General features: G+C 40.4%; 1 protein-coding gene across 1 annotated transcript; it reads left to right on the forward strand.

Moving 5' to 3' along the window:
- Positions 1-4,538: 4,538 nt before the first annotated feature.
- On the forward strand, positions 4,539-24,840 carry IFT57 (intraflagellar transport 57). The gene is made up of 11 exons (XM_040056903.1): positions 4,539-4,745; positions 6,127-6,289; positions 7,371-7,489; positions 14,550-14,640; positions 16,544-16,612; positions 17,171-17,293; positions 19,344-19,415; positions 20,006-20,137; positions 21,041-21,103; positions 22,879-22,945; positions 23,474-24,840. Exons 1-11 carry the CDS (start codon positions 4,567-4,569, stop codon positions 23,650-23,652), a joined length of 1,257 nt encoding a protein of 418 aa, XP_039912837.1. The 5' UTR covers positions 4,539-4,566; the 3' UTR covers positions 23,653-24,840.
- The last annotated feature ends 940 nt before the right edge of the window (positions 24,841-25,780 follow it).

A 25,780-nucleotide genomic window follows, 5' to 3' on the forward strand; every position in this document is an offset into this window, starting at 1 on the left:
AATCAAGTAACTTGAAAAGACTTTGAAGGACTTTCCATAGCCCATTTTTTTCCTCCCCAAAACGCAGCTATAGGCACCATTTCTGACACAGGACACAGGTTTAGCCAGGCTTGCTAGCCAGACCTTTCAGTATTATGAAATAACTTTGACTAGTGTGTGAGACTGTATTTGTGGTGGATGTGAATCTTAAATCCCAAACACCTTTGAGTATTATTTATTTTGAAAAACTAGTGTGATTGTTTTATGTATTCTCACTATTATTTTAGGAGAAAAAAACCAGAACAAAACAAAAAAAGAACAGAGGCACCAAAACATAATCTGAGAGAGAACTAGATGTAATGGTAAAATAAACATTTATGATTTAAAATTTTGTTCCATGTCAGCAACAATTGCCAATATCTACCTTCTTCACCCCTTGCATTGGCATGTGGGGTGCATCACATTTTATTGGATTTTTTTCTTATTTACCTATCACTTCCAACTTGATCAACACAATGTACTGAGCTTGATGTTTGAATTTCAGAAACTGCAATCGATGCTGTGCTTCCCTTAGTGAGGGATCTGCCATGTTTAATTGACAGGCACCTTTCATGGGCAGTGATGTCCTGAGAGTAACACAGTTCCAGTGGTACCTCTGTGATGCCTCTGGGGGCTGCACAGACAGCGTACACTGCCTCCCACCTTCTAGCTGAGCCCCAGTACCCTGCTCCAAAATACACAACTACAACTACTTAGCTGAAAATGTTCATGTTCAGCACAAACCTTAGCTTTGAATCTTCCCATTAGAGAAAAATGTATGCTGGTCTGTAGAAAAAGCTGAGGAGAGTAGGTTCTGGCCAGTCTTTTCAGCAAGTTCTGGGGTCTTACAGGAATAAACTGTGTTTATTAGATAATTAGAGACACACTGCAAAGTACTGAACAAACATGCTTTTCCTGTTTGCCACAGATGTGGCACAACCAAGAAATCATGCCCTAAGGCTTTCTAGTGAAATATCAATATGAAATTACGCATACAGACAGTGCACAGCTAAAATTGAGATGACTGTAGTAATGTTAGTTACTGATGCTCTAGTTTTCAGAAGAATTATTTCATACAAAATCACCGCAGGCTCAACTGGAAAGCAGCTCAGCCAGGGTTTCTGAGAGCAAGGCAAGGTGCTAAAATGGATCTCCAAAGACATACTGAACAGCTGGAATAATGGTAGGGGGAATGCCACATTTGCTTTGGCCACTACAGGAAAAGAACACATTTTCTTTTTCTTCTGTTGATCTGTGACCAAACTGTATCCAAATATTTCCTTATCTTTGAGCTCTGCATTCAAGCTGAAACCTGGTCAGAGCACTCCTGCAGCAAACAGCCATCAGGATTGGTAGCTGCTCAGTGTGCTTTCCTGTAACCTCTTTGAGAGCAGATATGCATATTGCAATATCCTCCTTTCAAACAAAATTTATTTCTTTATTAGTACAAAGGATTCTGATTAATTTCTTTTCAATGCAACTTAACAACAACACATTTCAAGCATACACACTTATGAGGACTGGGAAATACCAGAAGATTTTAATTTTTACCAACAAGCAAACAAGAAAAACAAACATGCAAAATTCTCAAAAACGCGTGTTGAAAACATACTGCTAAAATCTTCCACCTGCCACAATTATACCAGCTTTCTAGAATTTCCTCACTGAACCTTTAGAGGATTTCCTGTGGAAAACAGAGGATTACCTGCCTCCCCACAATGAAACTCTTACAACTTAAATAACATCATACTTCAGCTGTTGAGAAACGCTCCCAAAGGAAGGAAGTTTCCACAATCTAAGCATCTCTCCCTGCTGATCTTTGCCTCTCTCCAGAGGCACTCTGAGAGCCCCACCCACACGGCACAGGGCTCAAGCAACCAACATACAAGTTTGTGCCGTCCCATTAAGGGAAGCAGCTGTTCCTGCCGTGAAAGCTACAATGCAACACACGCGAAGATTTCACGCCTTTTGTGTTCCCTTTGTGAAAAACGCCAATCACTTGTTTTTAAAATTTTGAAAGTTTAATAGTAAATAAGATGGTTATAAAAATAGAATTAGAGTAAAAAAATTGAACAATTAGAGTTAGGACAATACGAGACAATAAAAAACAAAGTTACAGACGTCTGGGTGCCTCCCTGAGCAAAAAGCTCCAGAGAAGGACCCCTGTTAACAAAGGATTATCTCTTAAAAGCAATAGCCTGTTGAATATTCATACATTTCATACATGATGCATAAATTCCACTCAAACAAAGATTGTCTCTGGTTAGTATCACTTTTTTTCCTTTAATCTCTATGGCGTCCACAGGGCTGAGCAAGGCCGGAGAAGTTGGTCTCTTCTGCTAAGGAAGTAGTAAATTCTTTTTTCTCTGAAAGATTTACGTTTTCCTGTGGTTGGTACATAAAAACTACATTACAACTACAAAACTACATTTACCATACTATCAAAATATTAATACAACATTAACAATCAATACAACATAATACATATAGTAAATATCTTGCGTAGAGCCATATAATATGCACTTTTCACACCTTCTTCGTGGTTAAAACACTTTTTCTCTTAGCTATTTCTTCTGCCTGGCAAACCAAAGCTCGTGCAAGCTGTACCAGAGGAAACGAGTGAGCAATAGGATGCTCACAGCAGTCACGATGCCGCTCAGAAACGATTCTCTGACGGGGTAGAGAACAGGAACCTGGCACAGGGAGCGAGGTCACATCTCTGCGGGCACAGGAGAACAGAAACGTAAGGTAAAAGTAATCATGATACCCCTCTCAAAAAGCTGGTCACCTGAAACAAGAAGTAGGTGGCTAGGGCTGCCTGCAGAGTTAGGTAATTATTTTCTAACAATATTTTAACAGTGACTAATTCCTTCTGGACAATTCAAGACTTTTGTGTGCCGTCTGGTTTCCAGCAGAAAATACTGACTCAAAATTTTCGGGAAGAGGACTTACAAAAAATTCCAAACAAAATGCAAGAAGAAGTGGTAAGAAGAGGTGTTGAGACATTAAATTTGAAGAATTGGGATTTTAGGAAAGATAATAAGTTGCTGAATTAGCTGAAGGAGTTAGGTGAGCTTTGTTCACAGTTAACAGAAGCCAGATCTTAGATAAGACATCCCGGATTTAGTAACTCATTGCTTGTCAGCTTTGTGTTTGTGTAACTGTACTTGTAATGAAAACCAAAATGTGGTAAATAGGACATAAGATAGCTGAAGATTTCCTGCTTAAAGGACCCACTGAACACAGGAAACTATAAGTTCTACCAAGGATTCATTTGTCACGTATGCATTCAAAATGTAGAAAGGTCAGGATGAGGAAGACTCATCTTACTTCCCCATTTTTGGTGACCCCTCCCCAAAACAGACCCCCGACTCATTTTAGGAAACAAAGTACGCATGCTTAATAGCCTTTTTGCCAATTAGCAAAGGAAACGAGGAATAGGGGGTGACAGGGGTATGAATATGAATTTGTATTTTGGGTATTCAACACTTTTGTAAATAAAAGGCTTTGTAACTACCTGTGAATTTCGCAGTGCGTATTAGGGAAATATCCCGCGTGCTGCCTGGCCATAATAAACATACACTTTCTAACTCTAAACTGTTAGAGAGTTTTTGTCCGTCGCAGTTGGGTATCAATACTAGATCAATACCCATATTTAATAAGTCAGTGTCTCCCCTCAAAGACCTTGGCTGGTACTAGGGATACACAGGTGAGGTGTGTCTTGCATTCACAGAATCATTTAGGTTGGAAAAGACCTCTGAGATCACTGAGTCCAACCTCTGACTGGTGAACTTCTCAGTTAGACCATGGCATTAAGTGACATGTCCAGTCGTTTCCTGAACACTTTCAGGGATGGTGACACGCCTGGGCAGTTCACTGCAATGCTTGAAAATCTCTTCCAGTGAGGAATTCCTCCCAATATCCAATCTAAACGTCTCCGGGCCTTGCTCGAGGCTGTGTCCTCGTGTCCTGTTACTAGTTAACTGAGAGAACAGACCGACACCCAGCTGGCTACAGCTTCCTTTCAGGGAGTTGTAAAGAGTGGTAAGGTCCTTCCTGAGCGGCTCCTCATGGGAACTGCCCTCCACAGCCTTCGCCAGCTCCGCTGCCCTTCTCTGGACACGCTCCAGCACCTCGAAGTCTGTCTGGCAGTGAGGTGTCCCGAGCTGGACACAGCACTGGAGGTGCTTCACCAGCGCCAAGCACACTCCCGGGAGATAGCGCTTTCCCACGCGCTGCCTTCCCCACGCTGCTTCCAGCCGGCACCCGTGGCCAATGCTACAGCTCTCTCCTGCCGACACACACTTTTCCGCACCTCCGGCTGCACAGCACCACGCCTCAGCCGCTGCCCGCCCCGCACCCGCACGGAGCGAGGCGATCCGAAGTTCGCCTTCCGGAAGAGAGAGAAGTGTACAAGCTGCCGGGGTCCCGTTGAAGTCCCTCACCAAGCGAGAGGCGAAAGCCTCGGTTGGCGGCGCGGCCCCGGCGCCGCCCCGAGCGCTCTGAGGCGGCGCGGGCCCGCCTCTGTCGCTGTGGTTACCGGTAAAGATGGCGGAAGAGGGCGCTGCGGGCCGCCGCGGGGAGCGGGGCGATGAGGGGCCGGCGGAGCGCGGTCCCGGCGCGGCCTTCCACATGTTCGTGCTCATGGAGGACCTGCTGGACAAGCTGAAGCTGCTGAGCTACGAGGAGGAGGCGCTGCGGCGCCACAACATGCGGCCTCTCTCCAGGTGCTCCTGGCCCGCGCCTTCTCGTCGCGCTGGCGTGGCCGCGGGCGGGGGGCGGCGGCGGGAAGGAATCCCTCCGGGCCGGCAGAGCCTAGCCAAGGAAGGCAGGGCCCGCATGGCAGGATGCCCGGCTCAAGGGAAAACCAGCCAGTTGCAAAGCTTCCTCTGTGAGCTGGAAGCTTTCAAAACGCGAGGCCCCGCGAAAGGCTGAGATGCGATAAATGAACGGTCCCTTGACCTTCCCTGCCCCCCGGCAGGTACTGCATATCTGCATGCCAGGCTACCTCTGGAGAAAATAATCCTACCTAAGTTCTACCTATTCCGCAGAAAATAGCTCTGCCTAAATTCTAAGTTACTCTAAATAACTCTAAATGTCTTCAGAATAGCTATTCGTGGAATGTGTATACTTTTTGGCTCTTTAACCCTTTACAAAGAGGGTCTTGGACCTGTTGTTGATAAGGCTGGGGTTTAGTATCCAGTGCATATTTGTTTCATATGCAAATTTTTTTATGTCTTTTTTTTTTTTAATTATGGTGGGAGACAGGAATCCTGGGAAGCAGGACCAATGTGCACCCAACATCCAACTGCCCAAACAACTTATAAACCCATTGTCAATTTCAGCCAGGCTCCACAGCAGGGTGGAGAATTAAGGGTCACAGAATTAAGCTTTTTATAAGCAACAGTGTGGTAACGGAGTCCAAGTTATTCCCTTTTTGGGAAGGAGGCTCAAGTGTGAGCACAGTGGCTGTAAGCTGGTTCTAGCCTGCTGTTGAACCATTGCAATGTTTGGAGCAGAAGAGGAAGCCTTTGTGCACTTCAGTGAGTAGCTGTGTCAGTAAAGGGAAGCATTTCCGGAAGTTCCCAGTATCCAGTGTGCATGTCATTTGTACTTTGGGAGAAATAACTGGCTGTGGTCTGGTTTTATGGACTGATTTCTTGTTAGGTCCACGTATTTGAATTTGGTGTGATCCAAATCAGATCCAGTTTTTATTGCTCTCCAAAGCAACCCAAAAGCACAGTAGGTAAGGACAGGTGGAAGGATCACTTCAAAACATGCTCATGATCTCAGCTGAATTTGCAGATGTAGGAACACCATCCTCTTGCATCTCCTGAGGAAAGTGTGAAGAGGAGGTGATTTGGGGAACTTGGCAGCCAAGTCTGGTGTTGACTAATAACTTACTCAAAGCTGGAAATAAGCAAGCTGAGTGTAGAAAACTTGGTCTGCTGTGGCAATGTGTGAAACTAGGCATCCTGAATTTAGTTCAGATGAGTTGCTCATTGAGAAAATTGGGTAAAGAAACTGCTCTGTAGCCTGTGCTTACCTATAGTATCGTAAGAGCTGCAGAAGCTCACAATATGTACCATTTGTCCCCTTTTGAAACAGGCACTACTTTGCCCTGCCCACCAATCCCGGTGAGCAGTTCTTCATGTTCTGCACGCTCGCCGCTTGGCTGATCAGCAAAGCGGGACATCCCTTCGAGCAGCCGCAGGAGTACGATGACCCCAACGCAGTGATTTCAAATGTGCTCTCAGAGCTGCGGTCCTTTGTGAGTGTCACACGGGCTCTCTTCCCAGGCGAGTTGCAAACACCTGCGTTCCCTTCGGAAATAACAGTCCCAAGGACTGGGCAGACTTTCCCTAGCTGTAGGTTTGTACTGTGTTATTTAGTTAATTGGAAGTTTATGTAGGCTGTACCTACTTGCTAATTTTTTTTTAGCACTACAAAAATGGTCTTATAAATGATTCCAGTTAGTTTTGTTCTACAGTCTGTAAAATGGATTAAACCACGCTTACCTTTTGTAGTGCCACATGTGTTGCTCATTTATAGTAGCATGATTTTTCAGAGATTTTATCTGGACGGTTTACACAGTTTGTGATCCTGCTCCTGCCTAAGTCAATGACTAAATTTGTAGCGTAGGAAGTAGTTTAGAATAGTGTTCATGTTTGGTTTTTTGGGTTTTTTTTTTGGTTAAGGAGTAAAAGGTTGTACAAACTGTCAGGAACTGTATTGGGATTTTTTTTAATTTAAAAAAAAAAATTTAAAAAATAAAGAAAAAGAAAGGAAAATAACAAACCCCAAAGGTCAGGAGACTATATTGACTGACAAGAAGTATGATCTTATGGAAGATTATACTCTGGTGCAGCTGTGAATGATGTTAAGGACACTGTTCTCTAAAGGAGTTAAACCATAACAAACTACTATTCTATTTATTCTGCATGACAGCAATAAATTAAAATATATTATAAATGAAATCTGGAGCAAACAGGGCACTGTTGAAGAGCTGGTAGTTGAGTCTCAATACTTGAGTTGGTCTGCAACTCTTCTTACCTTGCCTTGTCACCTGTGTGCTTGAACATCCAGGTCCCTTGTGGCTTCTGCCTCTTCTGCTCCTTGGGAGTATCCTCTTACCACGTGCTTAAAGATTTCCACACTGCATTTGTTCCTTGGCTTCATCTGCTTTTCCCTCTGTTGTCTCACTGGAGCTGCATAGGAGAAGAATGTAAATTGTCATGAATAAAATCTTCATACACAAGGGACTTTTTTGTTTTAGTGTACAAAAGCTTATCTCCCTACAAGGAAATTTGGGTTGTTAGGCCATTAGTAAACAGCCTCTCTGTTTATTTTAGGGAAGGCCTGTGGATTTTCCTCCCTCAAAATTAAAGACAGGCTGCGGAGAACAAGTGTGCTATGTTCTTGACTGTTTAGCTGAAGAAGCCTTGAAACACACTGGGTTTAGCTGGAAAAGGTACAGTACACTTGTAAGCATCCTCCCTTATGCATTGTTTTCCAGCAAACAGATGAAGTTGTAGTGGTAAAATAAAGCATAGGAATGACTGAAAACATTTTACTTGATGCTTTGTGGGATGGAAAATTCAACTAGGCATCAAGCAGGGCAACCAATTAATTCCTAATGCAATTTCACACAACTGGCCTGTTACCAGCAAGGCTGAGTTTTGACCATTATAGATTTAGCTAATTAAGGTTTAACTGATGACTTTTTTTTTTTTTTCTTCTTTCCCTATACATAACTCCTTGTTAATCTGATAACTGAGTTGAAACATTTAGCCCTTCTAGGGTCTATCAATCAATAATAAATTCCTGGAGTTATGCACAGTATGATCATGTTACAAGTAAACTAGAGTAGATTTATTTAATCTGAAGGAAATCTTGGGACAGATTAGATGACAGATAATCTTGTAATAGACTATGAACACGAAGAAAAGTTTCAATAGGAATTTATTACATTACAGCAGGCAAAGCAAAGGCAAATACAGCGCTGGACGGCAGGGGAGTCTCGCTCCACCAACTGCCGTGAATTGGTAGATTTTTCAGTCTTGCTTTTATCTTGCTTCTTTCCTTCGATGATGTATGTGTGACGTGTTGCTGGGAGGGTCTCTTTCTGTCCTTCGGTGGTCGCAGAGATGAAGGCTGTAGTTGTAAGCTGGAATTCCTGAAACTTAAAGCTGATTAAGCAAGTAGAGAAGGAATGAGCAAGGGTCTGTTTGCCTATCAGCTTAGATAGTGACATAGTAACTTCTTGTTATCTTGAGTTATTTGATCTTCAGTGAACAAAAAATAGTTAATGTTTATCACAATTCCCCCATTTCTCTTGTTCTTACTTATTTTTGTTCACTGTATCTTTGCAGTTCTTGTCTAGCTAACTCTAAAGTTTTTAAATTTTCTTCTTTAGGTATCTGATCATACTTAGTCCTAAGAAGCATAAGATGTGCCGCTTCTAGCCGGCTTTTCACTATAGTAATCAGTTTATTAAATATACATGGTCTAAAGTCTGCTTGCAAATATTTATCATGCCCTCCCCTGGGTGTCTAGTCAGAGGCGATTGTTTCACAGCCCTAATATTTACAAAAATATTCCCCAGGATAATTACAATATCCTTTACTGTGATTTGAGCTTGGGCACATGTAAAATTTCGTTAGGTTCAGTACTTTTTTACAATGATTTATGTTGGTCAGATCACACAATCTTACTCTGAAACTGGGTGCTCCTACAGTAGTTACAGTTTGCAAAATCTCATTGTCATCCCATCGCCATAGTGACCATTTAAAGGGTTGGTGTGGTAGATTGTCTAAGGCATTAATCCCTCTCAAGTATAACATCAGCAAAAGAAAAGTAATCGGCTGGGTCACGTGGTGAGCATCATTGGGGGCATAGGAATGGGAGTATATCTGAGGATTGTTCTATTTTATAGACTGCAACCTGTCTCTCTGCCCAGGGTCCTTGCTCTTATTCTTATTCCTGAGGCAATTTCTCAAATATTGTTTTGTTGTCCCACTCCTGGGGTTTCTTTCCTCCACAGCTTTTTACCCCTCTGCCTTTCCTGTCGACTGGGTTGCTTCGAGCCACAGGGGGTACTATCTTCTCGGCAGCAGGGATATTCTTCAGGAGGTCCCCGGGGGCGACTCTGTTGCCTCTTGACATAGGAATTTTAGTTCTGATACTTAACCGGGAATGTATCACACCGGATTCCCTTTAGGCGTGTGCGGCAGGTGCAGTCAACAATTTTAGCTATGAACGGGATGGGTTCATTAGGGTGATAACAATAATATTTTGGTTTAATCCCTAATGCAAAAATCCTCTACCACTCTTCTGATTTTCCTACTAATCCCTCATATTTAACTTTATATTCTAGAATCCAATCAGTTATGTTCCGCTGCAGTACCCAACAGGGGCTGCAAATTTCTCTAGGAGGGGTTCCTCGCCTACAATGACTCCACCACCTGTCCCCGCAGATTTTACAAATATAACAAACAAAGGGATAACAATTGCACTCTGGGTCTCTACACTTTATCTTAACATCAGAGTTACAAATTAATCTTTCCTCCGTGTAGTGTGGTTCTGGTGCATATTTTACACGGTGTCTATTCATTGATGATCTCTCCTCTGGATCCGTAACTTCAGGTCTCCAGGATTGCTTGTTACTTGCTACTCAGGAGTCAGTTTGCTTACTGGCTCTTTAATTCTGCTAGCATGGGTCCCTTTCTTTTCTGCTGTTTTGACTGCAGTATCTGTAGTAAGTAATACAAGGTAAGGGCCCTCCCATTGTGGGGCTAAGGTTGCTTCTTTCCAGGACTTTATTATTACTCAATCTCCTGGTTGCACCTGGTGCAGTTTCAAATCTAGTGGGGGTCTCTGAGCTAACCTTCCCTTATTCTATAGATTTTCCCTATATTTCATTAGGCTGGTAATGTATACATTTATATTTTGATCCCTCAACTTTGGATGATCTTGCGGTTCCTCTATATTGTAGGGCATTCCATACAACATTTCAAATGGAGATATTCCCATATCCGATCTAGGTTGTGTCCGGATATTAGCAATGCTAATGGTAGGCATTTTACCCATGACAGTTTGGTTTCAATCACAAGTTTGGTCAATTGTTTTTTTAATTTCTCCATTTATTCTTTTTACTCTTCTTGAACTTTGGGGGTGCCAGGGGGTGTGATAATCCTATTGTATTCCCATTATTGCCATGGTTTCCTTAATTATTTTGGATGTAAAGTGGGGGCCTCTGTCCGAGTCAATGGTTTCTGTGACCCCATATCTGGGAATAATCTGCTCTAATAGGGTCTTGATCACTGTTTATGCCGTTGCTCTTGCCGTAGGGAATGCCTCTACATAATGGGTTAGGTGATCCACTATTACCAATAGATATTTATACCTCCCAGTCTTTGGTAACTCAGTAAAGTTTAGTTGGATGTTAGCAAATGGCCGGTATGCTGTAGGTCGTCCCCCCTATTAAGGTTTTTTTTAAATTGGCTTTATTTACTTTTAGGCAGGTAACGCACCTCCTCACTACCTGCTTTGCTAAGTTATCTGCCCCAATACACATATGTTTGGTGGCGAATTGATCTACTAATGCTTGTGCCCCCCAATATGTTTTGCTATGTATTCTCCTCATAATATCCATAGTTATGGATTTAGGCAGTACAGTTCTATTATCCTCTGGAAGTCGCCATTTTCCTTCTGGGTCTTCTCTCAACCCCATTTCTTTCATCTTTTCTTCTTCCTGCATAGTAAAGCTATATATCTTTTGCAAATTCCCTCTGCTAGTCTCACGCTCTTTTCTTTCAGCCTTCGGATCTTTCTGGGGGGTAGATTGTGACGTCTGCAAAGCAGCCCTTCTTGCTTCCTGATCTGCTGCATTATTTCCCCTGCTTTTAAAATCTAATCCCTTTTGATGCCCTTTCAGGTGAACAACAGCAATTTTCCTAGGTCCCCTCAAGGCCTTCAGCAGTTTCCTGATTAGATCCTGGTGAACTAGGTTTTTTTCCCTGGGAGTTTATCAACCCCCGTTCTTCCCATATTTTCCCAAAAGTGTGTATAATCCTATAGGCATATTTTGAGTCAGTATAGATGGTACTTGATTTATCCTTCAACAACTGCAATGCTCGCAGTACAGCATAAAGTTCACAGGCCTGCGCTGACCAAGATCCACTTAGAGGGCCTGATTCGATAACTGCAAGTCCTTCTCCCCCAACTATTGCATAGCCAGAGACCTTTTTTCCATTAATTACTCGCGATGAGCCATCTACAAACAACTTACCCCCCTCTAGGGAGATGGGGTACTGTTTAACCCTTATCGGTGTCTCTGGATCTTTAATGATTACCGAGAAGGGGGGTATATTCAACCTTCCTACACTATCAGGAGTGTACTATACTTTTGAGTTAATTTTTTCCTCATCCTCTACCCTCAAGGGACAGAGTTTTATTTTGATTTCCTCATTTACTACTTCTATATTAATACCCATTTCTATAATTAAGTCTCTCCCTAACAAATTATAATCTGCTTCTGGTACTAGCAGAAGGTTCCTATTCTTATTTTGGACCTCGATTCTACCAGTACATTCTTAATAACAGGGACTTCAAAGGGCTCCCCCTTCGCCCCTACTACTTGAGCAGTTTTTTTTTTTGATGTCTTACATCCCTTCGGTAGTACCTGGACTGTCGATTGCTCAGCTCCAGTATCTACTAAAAACTCAAATTCCTGCTGCTGAGGACTTATTTTTAATTTTATCAAGGGCTCCTGATGTTTCTGTGTCCCCAGCAAATGAAGCCCCTGACTCTTTCAGTCCTCTTTGAAGACTCTCTCATCCCTCAGCTGCTTCCTGCAGTTTCTCCGAAAGTGTCCTTTATTCCCACAGTAGAAACATACGCCTCCATCCTTTTCCTCTACCCGGAGAACCCCTCCCCCATTTCTCTGGGCTACTTGACTTGTTTTGGGAGGGGCATCAATTCTCTTAGTTTCTCTTACTGCTGCCACCATCATTCTTACTTGTCTCTTGTGACTCTCTTCATCTCTTCTCACACATACCTTCTGTGCTTCCTTCAATAGCTCATCTAGGTCTCTATTTTGCCAATTATCTAGTTTTTCTAACTTCTTTCTGATATCTTCTCACGATTTAGCCACAAATTGTGTTTTTAGTAGTGCTTGCTCTAACGGTGTCTCAGGATCTAAGCCCGAGTACATCTACAGGGTTTTTTTTTTTTTCTTTTTTTTTTTTTTTTTAGCGTTCTAGCTAATCTGTAGGTATCTCCTCCTTTTTCTGTCTCTCATTAAATGCTTTGTTGATGTTCTGCCCCCTAGGCACCGCTTCCCGGATCCCTTGTACTATTATCCCCCTCAGATCCTGCATATTGATTCTGTGATCCTGCTGCTGATGATTCCAATTGGGATCCTGCAAAGGCTACTTGGTGTCTGCTAAAGGTCCTTGTGCATGTTGTGAATCTCATATCTGCATCCTCGCTCGTCTAATCATATTTCTTTCCTCGGCCGTGAAGAGAATATTTAATATGGCTTGCAACTCGCCCCAAGTATAAATACTGGGTCCTAAAAATTGGTCCAGTCTCTCGGCTACTCCCAAAGGATCTTCTAGGAGGCTCCCCATCTCCCTCTTAAATTCCTGAACAGCCCCAGAACTCAAAGGTACTGAAACAAACCCTATCGCTGGGTGAGGTCCCTGGCCCCCCCACCACAGGGGATATAGGTTATGCTGTCTAGCTCGACCTCGGGTTATGGGTCCCTGCACTTCCTCGGGGGGCTCGGGATTACTCCCTGCTTCATGAGGCTCTATTGGAGGTGCATCAGGAATCTGGGGGTTCTGAGGGGGTATGTAAGGAGGTGGGATTAGTAAGGCTTCTTCTTCTTTACTCCTGTCTTTCTTTCGTCCTCCCTCTTTGAGGGGAAACAGGAGCACTTCACCCCCAGGTCTTGTAACCCATACATTAGCATATTCACTTTCTTCCTGACTAACAGGAATTTTAGTGTTTACTCACAAGTTGAGTTTTTGCCTCACCCAATCTTCTGATGATCCAAAAATAGGCAAAAAAATATTCCAGGAAATCTCCTTTCCACCCTATACTACTACACAATAATGGATCATTTTAGCTTTATCTTTACCCCCTGTGTTAGGGTAATGTTTCTAATTGTCTAATATGAACCCCAGTGGGCTATCTGTTTTATGGGAGTAGAGGGCCTGCTCTTCCCCTGTCCCATCTTCTGGAGTGCCCTCACACAAGCGTGGTGCGGAAATCACTCGCTTCCCCTTGTTCGTGGCTCACGCCCTCTCGGGCAATGAGAACCGCACTACTGAGGGTCCACAATCACTTGGAAAATCCGAGCTGCCGGTTCTCCTCTCACTCACACACACACTCGCAGCACTCCAGGATACCCGACCCAGACCGAACGGAATCTTCCACACAGATACTCACGCGTCTTGCGTCTTCGTCCGGACCTTTGTGCACAAAGTTTATAGGGTCTGCCGGCCTCCTTTGCCTAATGCCTTGAATTTAGGTTCGTCGGTCCAACCGAGACAGGAATCGGGTCTACCAGGGCCGCCGACTGATCGGCGGGGCGCCCCCCAGGCAGAACCAAAAGTCCTATCTCACAGGTGGATCCGAGTCACGGCACCAAATTGTAATAGACTATGAACACGAAGAAAAGTTTCAATAGGAATTTATTACATTACAGCAGGCAAAGCAAAGGCAAATACAGCGCTGGACGGCAGGGGAGTCTCGCTCCACCAACTGCCGTGAATTGGTAGATTTTTCAGTCTTGCTTTTATCTTGCTTCTTTCCTTCGATGATGTATGTGTGACGTGTTGCTGGGAGGGTCTCTTTCTGTCCTTCGGTGGTCGCAGAGATGAAGGCTGTAGTTGTAAGCTGGAATTCCTGAAACTTAAAGCTGATTAAGCAAGTAGAGAAGGAATGAGCAAGGGTCTGTTTGCCTATCAGCTTAGATAGTGACATAGTAACTTCTTGTTATCTTGAGTTATTTGATCTTCAGTGAACAAAAAATAGTTAATGTTTATCACAATCTGAAGTGTATGAAAATGTCTTTAAAACTATTCTTTATTTCATTCTTTTCCTCTGATGGGTTTTGAAATGGATATAGCAAAGTAATTTCTACCTTGGAAATATTTCACTTTAGTACACAAGTTCCACTCTAGACTGAAAAGAAGCCTGTGGTGACTTGCTCTTGAATTTTAAGAGCTTAGACCAATAGAGAAAACCCCCAAAATTTACTTCCTAGATGACTTTGTAGTGTGAATGTACTGTACTGCCTTTACTTTTAAGTCAGTCCAAGATGAACAAGACTTTCATGCTTTTATATATGAAAAGCATGAAATACACACAAGGCTGAGTGTATATTTATTTAAGTTGTGAAACACTAGTCACTTTCTAGGTATGTTCCACATCATCCATTTTTCTCATGAAATATTTTGTTTGCAGAGGTATTGACAGTTTATTGTGTTTGAAAGCTCTGCTGTTTTTTGGATTAATTTCAGGCCAGCATACCCAACAGAAGAGCCAGAAGAAGAAGAAATAACAGAAGATGATGCAGAATTAACACTTAGTAAATTGGAAGAGGATGTTGCAGTACGTTTATTTGACTGTTTTTTATTATATTAGTATTGGTCAACTATGAGGAAAATTTTATTCACTGTTCATTTTGTTTGGCTTTGTTTAATAAGTCTTTTCAATTAGCTGTTCAAGTTTTTTTCCTGCAGCTCTATTCCTGAATTGTCAGATTCTCTCTAGAGTTTTTTATTGCTTTTCAGGTAAGATTAACTCTTCAAAACAGAGCTTATGTTCATATGTGCAGTGGAATCTAACTATGCATTAAGAACATGAAGATTCAGATTTTTTTCTACTGATAAATCTAATCTTGATGTTAAACTAAATGGTTAAAATAGGAGAACAGCTGTCTACTCTTTTCTGTATCTTGTTAAGGCCTAAGTTCTTTAAATTGGGAAGTGGGGATGAAACAGTTAACTAAAGCACAGTTGAAATCCTTCAAAGAACCTCTGTGTTTCCTCTCAGGTATTGTCCTAGGCCATGATTTTCACAGCTGTTCTGTTAGCTCTTTGGAATGTATGTGTGCTAATAAAACCATTGAAGTATTATTCCTTTACTAGGTATTATATTACCAGGGAGCTTATACCAAAAGGATACTCACTTTTTAGAGCCTCTAGTGGTTCTACAGGGATTAATTACATGGCAACGTAATTTTTTTTGTTCAGTCCATTGTTGCTGCCAGTATATTGATACTGGCTGTATCCATAATTGAATTTAGCAGTATTTCCAGCAATTAAATGCTAATGATGAGGTTCATTGATTGTCCTTTGGTCTTGATTCTTCTGAATAAAAATGAGGATGCTTGCAGAGACAAGGCTAGTTCTGTAAATCTTGGGCAAGGGGATAGCCTGTATTAGCTGTAGGCAGTGAGGCTGGGTGTGCAAGGAAATCTGCACAGTTTGGTTTCTCAGTTCTGATAACCAGTCTTCTTGTTCAGGTGGTATGTTCTTTTAAATGCTGCAAAAATATGTATAGTCCATTTAGCAAAAGATAGTCTCAGTCTAGTCTTAATTTCTTGCAAGTATTCAGGGGATTTGGGGCTAAACATGCCAGAAGAAAATAGTGGTCCCTGTTAGTTAAAAACTAGGTAAAGCAGAGGAAAGAGGAATAAACTCCAAGGTTTTCACTGAGTCTTGAAGGACTTTACCTTAAGACCTGTGTTACTGCAGCTTTTGTGATTTGTATAGGAAGGAGGTGGATGATAAAATTTCACTTTGGTGGAAAAGACAGTCAGGAGGTGGGGGGAAAGGTGTATAGTGGTGAAGTGTATGGGTGATAAAATGGCAGATGAAATACAGTATAGATAAATGAAAGTTAATGCACAGAAAAAGCATCTTTACTTACGGGTGATGGGCTCTCAGCTGAGAGTCAGGGAAGAAGGGCATTTTGAGACTGTAGCAGATGTGAGCAGAGCATGTGGTCTCATGGGCAAGAAAAAATCAATTGCCTCAATTTCAGTTGTGTTATTTTGCACACTGAAGATGTGGCATCATTCTGTAACTCCAAACATGTAGCACACACAACATCTTGAAAACTGTGTTGAGGTCTGGTTGTGTTTTTTGTTTTGATGGGATTTTATTTTTAAGGTAGAGCTTTAAGAAATACATTAAAAATACAGTTGCCATACAATTATTGATAATGGGCCATTTGATGTCAGAGGCCTTAGGTTTAGGGTTTGGGTTTTTGTTGGTCGGTTTGTTTTTGTAATACTGTGGCTCTCTGAAGGAAATGTGGCGTAACTTTGATCTTTCAGCTTCTCCCAGGTATTACGTCTCTTTATAAGGTCCATATCATAAATTCTCCATGTCTCATTTTGTTCAGAAATATGGAACTTAATACTCCTTGGTTTGTGCTCCTGCAAAATAAAATTATGGATACAGATTGTGCAATACTTACTGAAGTCTTATTTGAAACTTCTCTTAAGGAAGAAGAGTCAGACAATGAAGAAAATTATATTGACCTGAATGTTTTAAAGGCACAAACGTCCAGATCAGTAAGTTGTAACCCATCAGTCCTCTCTTGTGATTTTTATACCTGTAGCAGCAATTTGTGTCTGTTGGATTTAAGTCTAAAAATCTTTTATAGTCTTTACTTGAAAAAACACCCCATCTGAAATGAATCAGATATTATATATTAATATTATTTTGAAAGAACAATGTACAGCCAGTTTCTAAACTGATGTCACTGAAGGGCTGCTGGGAACATTTGCAAGAAATTTTTTGCAGAGACTTCTAGAGAAACAGCCTGTTAGTTTCAGAATATGTTTTAATCCCACATACATAGACCATTTCTGAAATTTATTATAATTTCTTAATATATACATTTAATTGTCTTCAGTTTTAAATAAGATGAGAAGATACACTTATTTTAATTTCAAATCTTGATGAATTCAAAGAAAGCCATTAAAGAAATCTGTTTCATCAGTAGTCTAGATTATTCTGGATAAATATTTTTCAAATATTAACACTGCAGGCCATTATAGTGATTTCTAACAGTTCTCACTGTGCATAACAATGATATTTTGTATATAAAGTTTGTGATTTTTGCACAGAACATGAACGACACTGCAAAGCAAGAAGAGATTTTACAGTCCACAACAGATGCAGCAGAGTGGAATCTGGAAGTGGAACGTGTGCTTCCACAGCTGAAAGTCACAGTCAGGACTGACAATAAGGTATGGAAGAATGGATTTGCCTGTGTACATGTGGTGACAAAAACGTGATTTCTGCCAGTCCTGTTTACTTTTTGTTTACAGTTACTGTCTTTTGTCGTGCAAAGGCCTGTGAGTAATGGGCTCTCCAGTGCTACCTTGTGTGAACCTTTGTCAGCTACTTTGATTCTAGAAACAATAATTTTCAGTAATGTGTTTTTTCAATATTATATATTTTTCTGCTGCTTACAAGGCACCTTTTTTTAATATATTTATTCACTGGGGATTTTTTATCAGTCCTCTGATATCTCCAATGTATTCCTGCTTTTAAAAAATTATATTTCCAGTTTAAAAACAATTAAAGCATCTTCCTTTCAACTCTTCCATTTTTCAACCACATGGAAGGCTGACTGTATGGAATTCCTCTTAGTGAACTTTACATTACAGTCAAGTAGGTCTGTATCCCAGCAGAGTCATCCTGAACTCCCCTTACGTTTAGTGAAGTGAGCACTTTTTTCAACTGCTTTTGCTCACCATATCCTGGTAGCTGCCTCAGGGTGAAATTCACCCTGTCTTAGAACTGTGTATTTCTCTCCATGGTCATTTCAAGGAGTCTAGAATGAGCAGGTTAGAAGCAGGCATCCATTTTTGGCAAGTCCAAACCTAGGACCTGCTCCTGGCATTGCCGTAAGCATTCTTTCTAGGAGCTTGTGTAGCACACACAGATCAGTGCAGTATTGAAATTGTTCATTTGCAGTGACCCAGCTGGTTGGGGTGTTGGAGCAATCTGCAGCGCTGACATAGCAATACAGTATATATACATGAATACAATGGAAGATAATTATCTTGCCAAAAATAGGGGAAACCTTCAACTCTCTGCTGAGCTGCTTGCCTGTCTTACACCATACTGCATTTTTCTGTGTGAAGAATTGCCTGGCTCGAACCACTCTGCTGTGATCCTCAGCAAGCCCATCTGTTGCAGAGAACATGATGCTTGAGTCTCACAGTGAGGAATTAAAACTTAATAAAGACATACATGAAAAATTAAAGACGCTGTAGGATCTGAGGTTTACTAGCTTCCAGCTTAATGCACCATCTCTTGGCCTTAAGGAATATGTCAAAATGAACATGAAAAGAGGATTATTCTTCTAGCTTCTTTCAGAAATGATTGGAGGGAAGTATTTGGTCTTTTTTCATTCTGCCAGAAAACATCATACTCTGTTTCATAAAATTCTGTTCATGTAAACATAGTACCAGGAGAGTATTAATGGTTTAATCAATGGCGCTAGAAACTAGAACTTACTGTAAAGTCCTGGACAGAGGTGGGGATAGGTTTGGGTGCCTCTTGTTTTTATTTCAACTCCAAAGTTTGGCAAATTGTGAACAGTTGTAACCAGACCAGCAAGAGTCACGAGTCTCCTGCAAACCTGAAACACAACATAAGCACATATTCTCCGGTGGCTCGTTATCTGGTGTGTAGTGCCAATTCACAGCACTTTTCTCAGTCCTCACCTGAGTCCATGTATGTTTCCTATGATCTTGAAGCTGGAAATAATTTTCTCCCTTCTAATTGTATCCCGTTATCAAACCCAAGATTTGGTATTTCTGCCTCTTTCATTTCTTCCCATTCTTCTCCTGGTAACAGTAAGGACTAAAATAGGAAAGAACAGATAGTCCAGAATGGTAGGTGTTGGGCATTAAAAGCACTCATTTTGTCTAAGAATAAGCTGAACTAGTGCAGCTACAATCAATATTTTTAGTATTTGTGCCCAGAGTGGTTTCTAGCAGAAATAGTCCATGAAGATCAGACTCTAAAAAGCATAGCTACTATGGTATCAGTGAGGATGTCAGTGTTTGTTTATGGATCTGAGTGTAACATGTGACATTTAGGAGATTTATAAATTGTGTCACATTGAGCCAGTGCCCCTGGCTATGAACATGGCAGTGGCAGGATGATACATGACAATAGTATAAAAGAGGACTGACCCTGCTTTGCATACTCGCCCTTGTTTAGTAACCAGAGAAGGATAAAAGCTGTACTTACCTGTGTTCTAATTTGTGATGTCTTTCTTAGGATTGGAGGATTCATGTAGATCAAATGCATCAGCATAAGGATGGAATTGATTCTTCTTTGAAAGAAACTAGGGTATGTCTTGTATGTACAGAATATTTTACTAATGTGTCCGCATTTTTATTTTCTCTTTTATTTGATATACATTAAGAACTAAATTGATCTTTTATTTCTTCATTTTATTTGTGCTAGTACTGTACGATTAAAAAGGGAAAGATGTGACAGTGATCATTAAGGACAGTGCTAGTGGCAAAATACCTTGTGGGAAAGAGTTGTATGTGTGAGGATTAACAGGGCTGTCAGGGTGCAATAATGAATGCATTACCGTAAGTACATCCTGACTACAAAGGACAAAATAGAATAATACAATCTGAAGGTGCTGTTAAAAACACCCAAATACTCTCAAATACTGTTGTTAGGGTAACTTACTGATATTGACATTTGTATTTAATTGAGATGGGGGGAGCAATGAAGCAGTAAAGAATGAAATATGTGTTTTGGAGGTAAGCAAACCAGAACACATTGGGAATAATTTTTGTTGACTAAACATAGTATTTCTGTACTATTTTGCTCTTTCTCTGTAGGCTTCCATAGCCTTTTTAACTACAGCACCATCTTTGCATACTGTCTGTATACTGTCAACCCACAGAATGTGATTTTTCTAGGGTTACCTTGACAAACTCCATCATGAAATCAGCAGAACACTGGAAAAGATCAATAGCAGGGAAAAGTACATCAACAATCAGTTGGAGCACTTGGTTCAAGAATACCGTTCAGCACAAGCCTTGTTGAGTGAGGTATTGCTGATCTTTAGTTGTTGCCTTCTCCAGTATTAACTTACTGTTAAGTGAGGGTAGAGGCAAAGATGACATGGAGGGAGCTATCTGTGAATTCTGCTGTTGGATATAAAGCAGGGGAAATGTTGATTGGCTGTCAAATTGTATTCTTCCTAAGCTAAACTTGCAATTTTTATTCAACTGTTCTGCAGGGGAAAATAGATGGTTTTGCCTGAGTATTATGTATAGCTGTTGCCAGTCTTGAGCAGCTAGTAAATTGCTAGTTCTGCTTTTACTGTGAAGTTCACACATCTGTCAGGAGTGGAAAAACTACAGTCTCAGTCCAACATTCATCCTTTAGATTGAGTACTGGTGCTAACCTGCACAAAGCACTCTGATTACTTCTTTCCTTCATTTAGTTTTTATGCCAAGAGAAAGAGTGCTGTCTGAGAAGCTTTTTGATCCCCTGTTTAGCAGGCGTTACAGTCTGCCTTTTTGCAAGCCCTCCTGGTTGTGGCCATGCTGACAATAATGCTAGCAGAATTTGACCTCTGCATCTTCCGTGTTTGCCTTGTTGTCAAGGTATCTTCCAGATAGTAATTTATTGTTGATTAAGTATTATTCTGGATTTCAGTATTCAATCCTTTCTGCATAATGGCAGATTTTCTTCCTGTTTATTTCCTGACGCAAATGATTAGAAAGCATAGCTCTTACCAAGTGTGTATTTGGCCTTTTTACTGCTTTACATTTTTGAATGATAGTCATTGCAGGGGCTGATGCTTCAAGCTGGTCCTCATTTGTAAACCTCACTGGGGCTTTGTGGGAGAGTTTCTGGAATTGAAAGCAAGTCTTGAAGTTTTCTCTGAGCTATCTGCATACATCTCTTCAACTCTGTCATAACAGCAAAGACATGTTTCTTTCCAGGCTAAAGAGAAGTACCATGAGGGAAGTGGAGGAGTAACTGAAAGAAGTAGAGTGCTTTCTGAGGTAAAACACATCTCATTTTAAAACAGTCTTCAGAGAGTTGGCATTTCGTGGTTGCAGTTTAATGAAACCAGTTCTTTCTGATTTGCTCTCATGTTAAAGATTATTCTTTGTTTGGGGGAGGTGATCTAGTCCAGTCCCTAAATTTTAAATCCAGGCTGCCGTTGATTTTTAACTCATGAAATGTGAGCTCAGTTTGTGCATGAAGGTAAATGTTCTGTATTTTTTAACCTGTGTCCTGGAATTATGGGGGATTAATAAATCATGCCCATAAATTCTTTGGAAGAAGGAAAGCTTATTTTAAAACTTACTTTGGTTGAAATTAACAATTTGAAATTTTTATCTTCAAGGCCCTTAAAAGCAATATTTGACTAAATAGTAAATTTTTCCATACATCAAATTATCTTATTGCCTATATCTGTTTTTCTGTTGTGGATTTTCTTTTTCCTTTATATTGCTGCTCTGACAAATTTAAATAATTTCATCTCCTGTCTCCTAACGTCCTCCCCATGTTGAGTGTTTCATGGCATTTCATTTAGAATTACAGTCCGATTTCCAAATACTTCAACTCCTTGTCCAATTCAAAAAAAAATTTAATGCCTCTGTTTGGTTTTAGGAATCAACTTTATTTATTAGACAATAAAATCTCAGGAATAGTCGCATAAAATAGATCACACAGTAAGAATGTGTTAGAAATTGTACAAATTTGAGATGTTTCAGAACAGAATAGAGTAGTTGAGTTGGAAGGGGACCTACAGCGATCACCCAGTGCAGCTGCAGTAGGTAATACGGCGGTTTAATGTGAGTTTTCTAGCAAAGATTTCTGAGTGTATGAATTCTACAGAACTAGAGCTGCTTTCTATTTCACTTTCAAGGAAGTCAGTTTGAAAAAGTATTTTGAAAAGTATTTTGTTCTGACTTGAGATTTACAGTGTGTGCTTTGGGAGCTGATTGACTGATAAGTAATGGTGAATATTTTACTAGCTGGGATGCTTCAAACTACGTAGGTGCAGTGATGCATGTCTGAGGTAAACCAGACATTGGGTGTTAGTACTGATCTGTTTTCAGGTGTGCAATCAGACCTCAGCACACCTGGAATACCATTACCACTGCAGGTATGGTAACAATGATTCTTTTTTGTTGCTGAAAAGGCTTATTGAAGCCTTAACGAAAGGCAATCTTCACATTATAGACAAGAATACTGAATTATTACCTTGGCTATACTTTAGAATCATATATTTGCTTTTTTTTTTTTTCATTGTCTACAAAGGCAAACTGGTTGCTAGACAGTGCTGAAATGCACTTTTGTTCTTCATATGTGGATTTTACATACCTGTGCCAGTGCCAGCAGGCTGGACTGCTGGACCTGCTTTTGCTGCAGTGCTGTTTCTCAGGTTTCCAGTGTAACATGCTGAAGTCCTGATGCTTCCAGAAGGGCAGCAGGCATGGTTAAATAATGAATCTTGATCTGTAGGGATATTGGTTCCTTTGTTCTTCCATCCAGCGTCACGTTGAAACACTTATATTGTTGTTTTTATTGGGGATGCACAGATATTCAGTAACACCATGGTGTTTGGTCAAATTGTTACCATTTTTCTGTAATTTTTTACAACATTAATTTAGTTAAATTAAAAATTCTGAATGTTTTAAAAATTGTTCCTCTTTATATAACAAGTAAGATGGATTAGTTAATTTTTTTAATAAAAGCAGTTATTCAGCAGAGATATTTTTAATTTGATATTAATCTGGTTTAATTAAGGAAAAAAATCTATTTTAAGGTTACAGAAGCATTAGAGAAAGTAAAGCAGGAAACAGAAGAGAAAGGAAGCAGTATGACTGATGGTGGTAAGTACATTTATGCTTCAGACAACACACCCTTTTTCTTGGTGACAGTTTCATGATATGTACTTTATTAAAATAAGAATAAGAGCAATTACGAGGAGAAAAATGATTCAACAGCATCATATTGGTGGGAAGGAAACAAAATGTAGGGCACAAAACATTTTAATAGCTTTTCACAGGTAAGATTTTCACAGCCTGCTGAAGATGTCTTCAGTTCTCTACCAAACCTCAAGTCAGATGTGGGGATAAGGCTTTCAGCTGAGTAAAAGACATCATTGAAAGACCTGTCTTAATGTTGATGCACATTTTTATGAATCTCTTAGATGTCAAGAAGACAGCAAAATTGTCACTGCCTTTTTCTGCCTTTAAAGTGTTTTGCGTATTAAAAATGATGTATCAGCACAATCATGTCTTCAGAGTAGAACACCCTTTTGTTCATTCAACTGCAGTTTTAAGGAGTGAATTACAGCAAACAATGCTTTTGTGTTAGGTGGCTGACAGAGTTGTACTGTTTATCTTTTTTTTGGACAGCTCCTCTAGTGAAGATTAAACAGGCCTTAACAAAATTGAGGCAAGAAACCATTCAGATGGACATACAGATTGGTGTGATGGAACACACATTGCTCCAGTCAAAGCTGAAAGAGAAATCCAATATGACTAGAGATATGCATGCAGCAGTGATTCCAGAAGCCACAGTAGGTGCCTATTAAAATTGGTTGGACCTGACTTGGTTTGCCCAAAATGCAGTTTTCTACCATTTGCTTTGTTGTGAGTTCAGAGGTTTCATTTTTGTTGGAGTAGAAGGATGTTCTTTTTTCCTGATCCTTTTGAACAAGATGCTTGTTAAAACATGCACTTTTTTTAACATGCGCGCTTCAGACTCAAGAGGGAGCCATGTTTAGTTTTGTGCTGTAAAGATTTACTGCATATCTTTTCCAAATACACTAATAAATTCTTGTTACTGATGATGCCTCTATTTCTTTGGAGAATGTTACGTAGTGTGAAAGTCTGTAGAATGATGCTGACAGCCTGTAATCTTGATACTCTGCAGTGCTGAAAGGAAATTACTTGCAAAGGACTTGAAAGGAAGGTCAAATGTCTGTCATTGCCACTTACATACATTTAGGTAAAGTATTTAATTGATGATACTGAAATAATAGAGCATCACCCTTTTTAACAGGCTGGGCCAAAACTGATAATCAGCTGCAAGACTCCTTTATCAGCAGCAACAGTGTCAAAATCTATATAAGAGCAAAGAAGGTGAAAAGTATTGTTTGGAAATTACTCTTGGCTCTCTAATTTTTTTCCATGTGCCATCACTCTTTCAGAATCACTTTATATTAGTATTCGTTCAAATGCTGCTTTTCATTTATAGTATTTAGAAGAGCTCTGTGGACATAATTTGGATTATTCTTGTTTTCTGTTCTTCTGTCAGGACACCCACTTTTGATTTCTGTGAAGGAAAAATGTTGCCAAATCTGGCTGAGTAATACAGAATGAGAAGAAAAATGTAGGAGGAATGTAGGGCTGGGAATGTAATGGCAAAAGGGAGCTTGCTTTGTCTTAGTAAATGTGTAGGTAGGGAGTGATTCTTGATGTTAGTGGTAATGAAGGAATATGGAGCAAAGAAATAACCTTCTTAAATTACTAGTACATGCTTTTGGTTCTGGTTGTTCATGAGCCATGAATGATATTAGTACAATTCCAGTGGCATTAAAATCCTCACCTAACATGTGCAAGCTATTCCATTCATCTGACAATTTCTCTCACTTAAAGGTGAGCAGTATGTTTGCAGAATCAGTGGATCAGTTCTGTGTCTGAAAGTCAAGATACTTGACACAGTTAGTACTATGAGCCAGTGTAAGTTTGTTGTGCTTCAATATTTCATTTGCCAAAAAGAAAAAGCTCTAAACCTATTGGATTTTAATAACTGAAAAGCTATCTGTAAATGTCGACTATTACAATTTACCTGTGCAAGCCACTGCTGAAAATCTTTATGAATCACGCTGGAAATTGGTTTTCAGCTCCTTTTGCTGCCTACCTATATCCTCCCACATTCAGCTGAAATTAGAAAAGTTATTATTCATGTTCCCTTTGTTAGGTGCTGTTGCTACTGCATATTTACTTTAACAGTGGCTTTACTTCAGCTTAAGCGATAGCAACTCCCTTTTGCATTGCCTGCAAAGCAGCTCACTGATGCTTGTGGATTGCAATCTTGTGTTGTATAAATGCTGTTTATGTAAATGCTTTCCTCAGAAAAACTCCTCCTTCATGCTAATATAACAAACATGATTAATGAAAACCCTTTCCTTATGAACTGAGCCTCTTATTTTATTAGAAGTGAATCTGTTAAGACAAGCTTGGCCAAAAAACCTCTAATGTGACAAAAATCTCTGGAAGAAAATTCTCCTTTGTGCCAGAGTAATTCTAAAATAGCATGCTAATTATCTGGAATTGCTCTATGTTATTTTTTACCTTACTGTCTGAAACTACCTTCATTTAAGTAGAGCATTTCTGTTGTCATCTCAGGAGTGATACATGGTGTTTATTTGTCATCTGTCGAAGAGTGGCATTTTCCCCTTGAAGACAGTAAAAGCACTTGACCCCTCCTTTGAAAGCAGCCTGGCTGCTCTGGCAAGTGGCCACACGATCCTCCTTAAAAGCAGAGGAGAGCAGTGAGGGCTGTCACAAGCAGCCTGAAAAGCCCTTCTAGAGAAGCAAAGATCTGTGTAATTATTCCACTGCTGAATCAGTGCAGGAAGCAGAAGCCACATTAAAATTAAATCACTTGGTTCACATTACTTCCTGCACTGCTCATTATCTAATGCAGTGTCAGAA

The sequence above is a fragment of the Hirundo rustica genome, chromosome 2, assembly GCF_015227805.2.
Source record: "Hirundo rustica isolate bHirRus1 chromosome 2, bHirRus1.pri.v3, whole genome shotgun sequence".
Classification (NCBI taxonomy): Eukaryota; Metazoa; Chordata; class Aves; order Passeriformes; family Hirundinidae; genus Hirundo; species Hirundo rustica.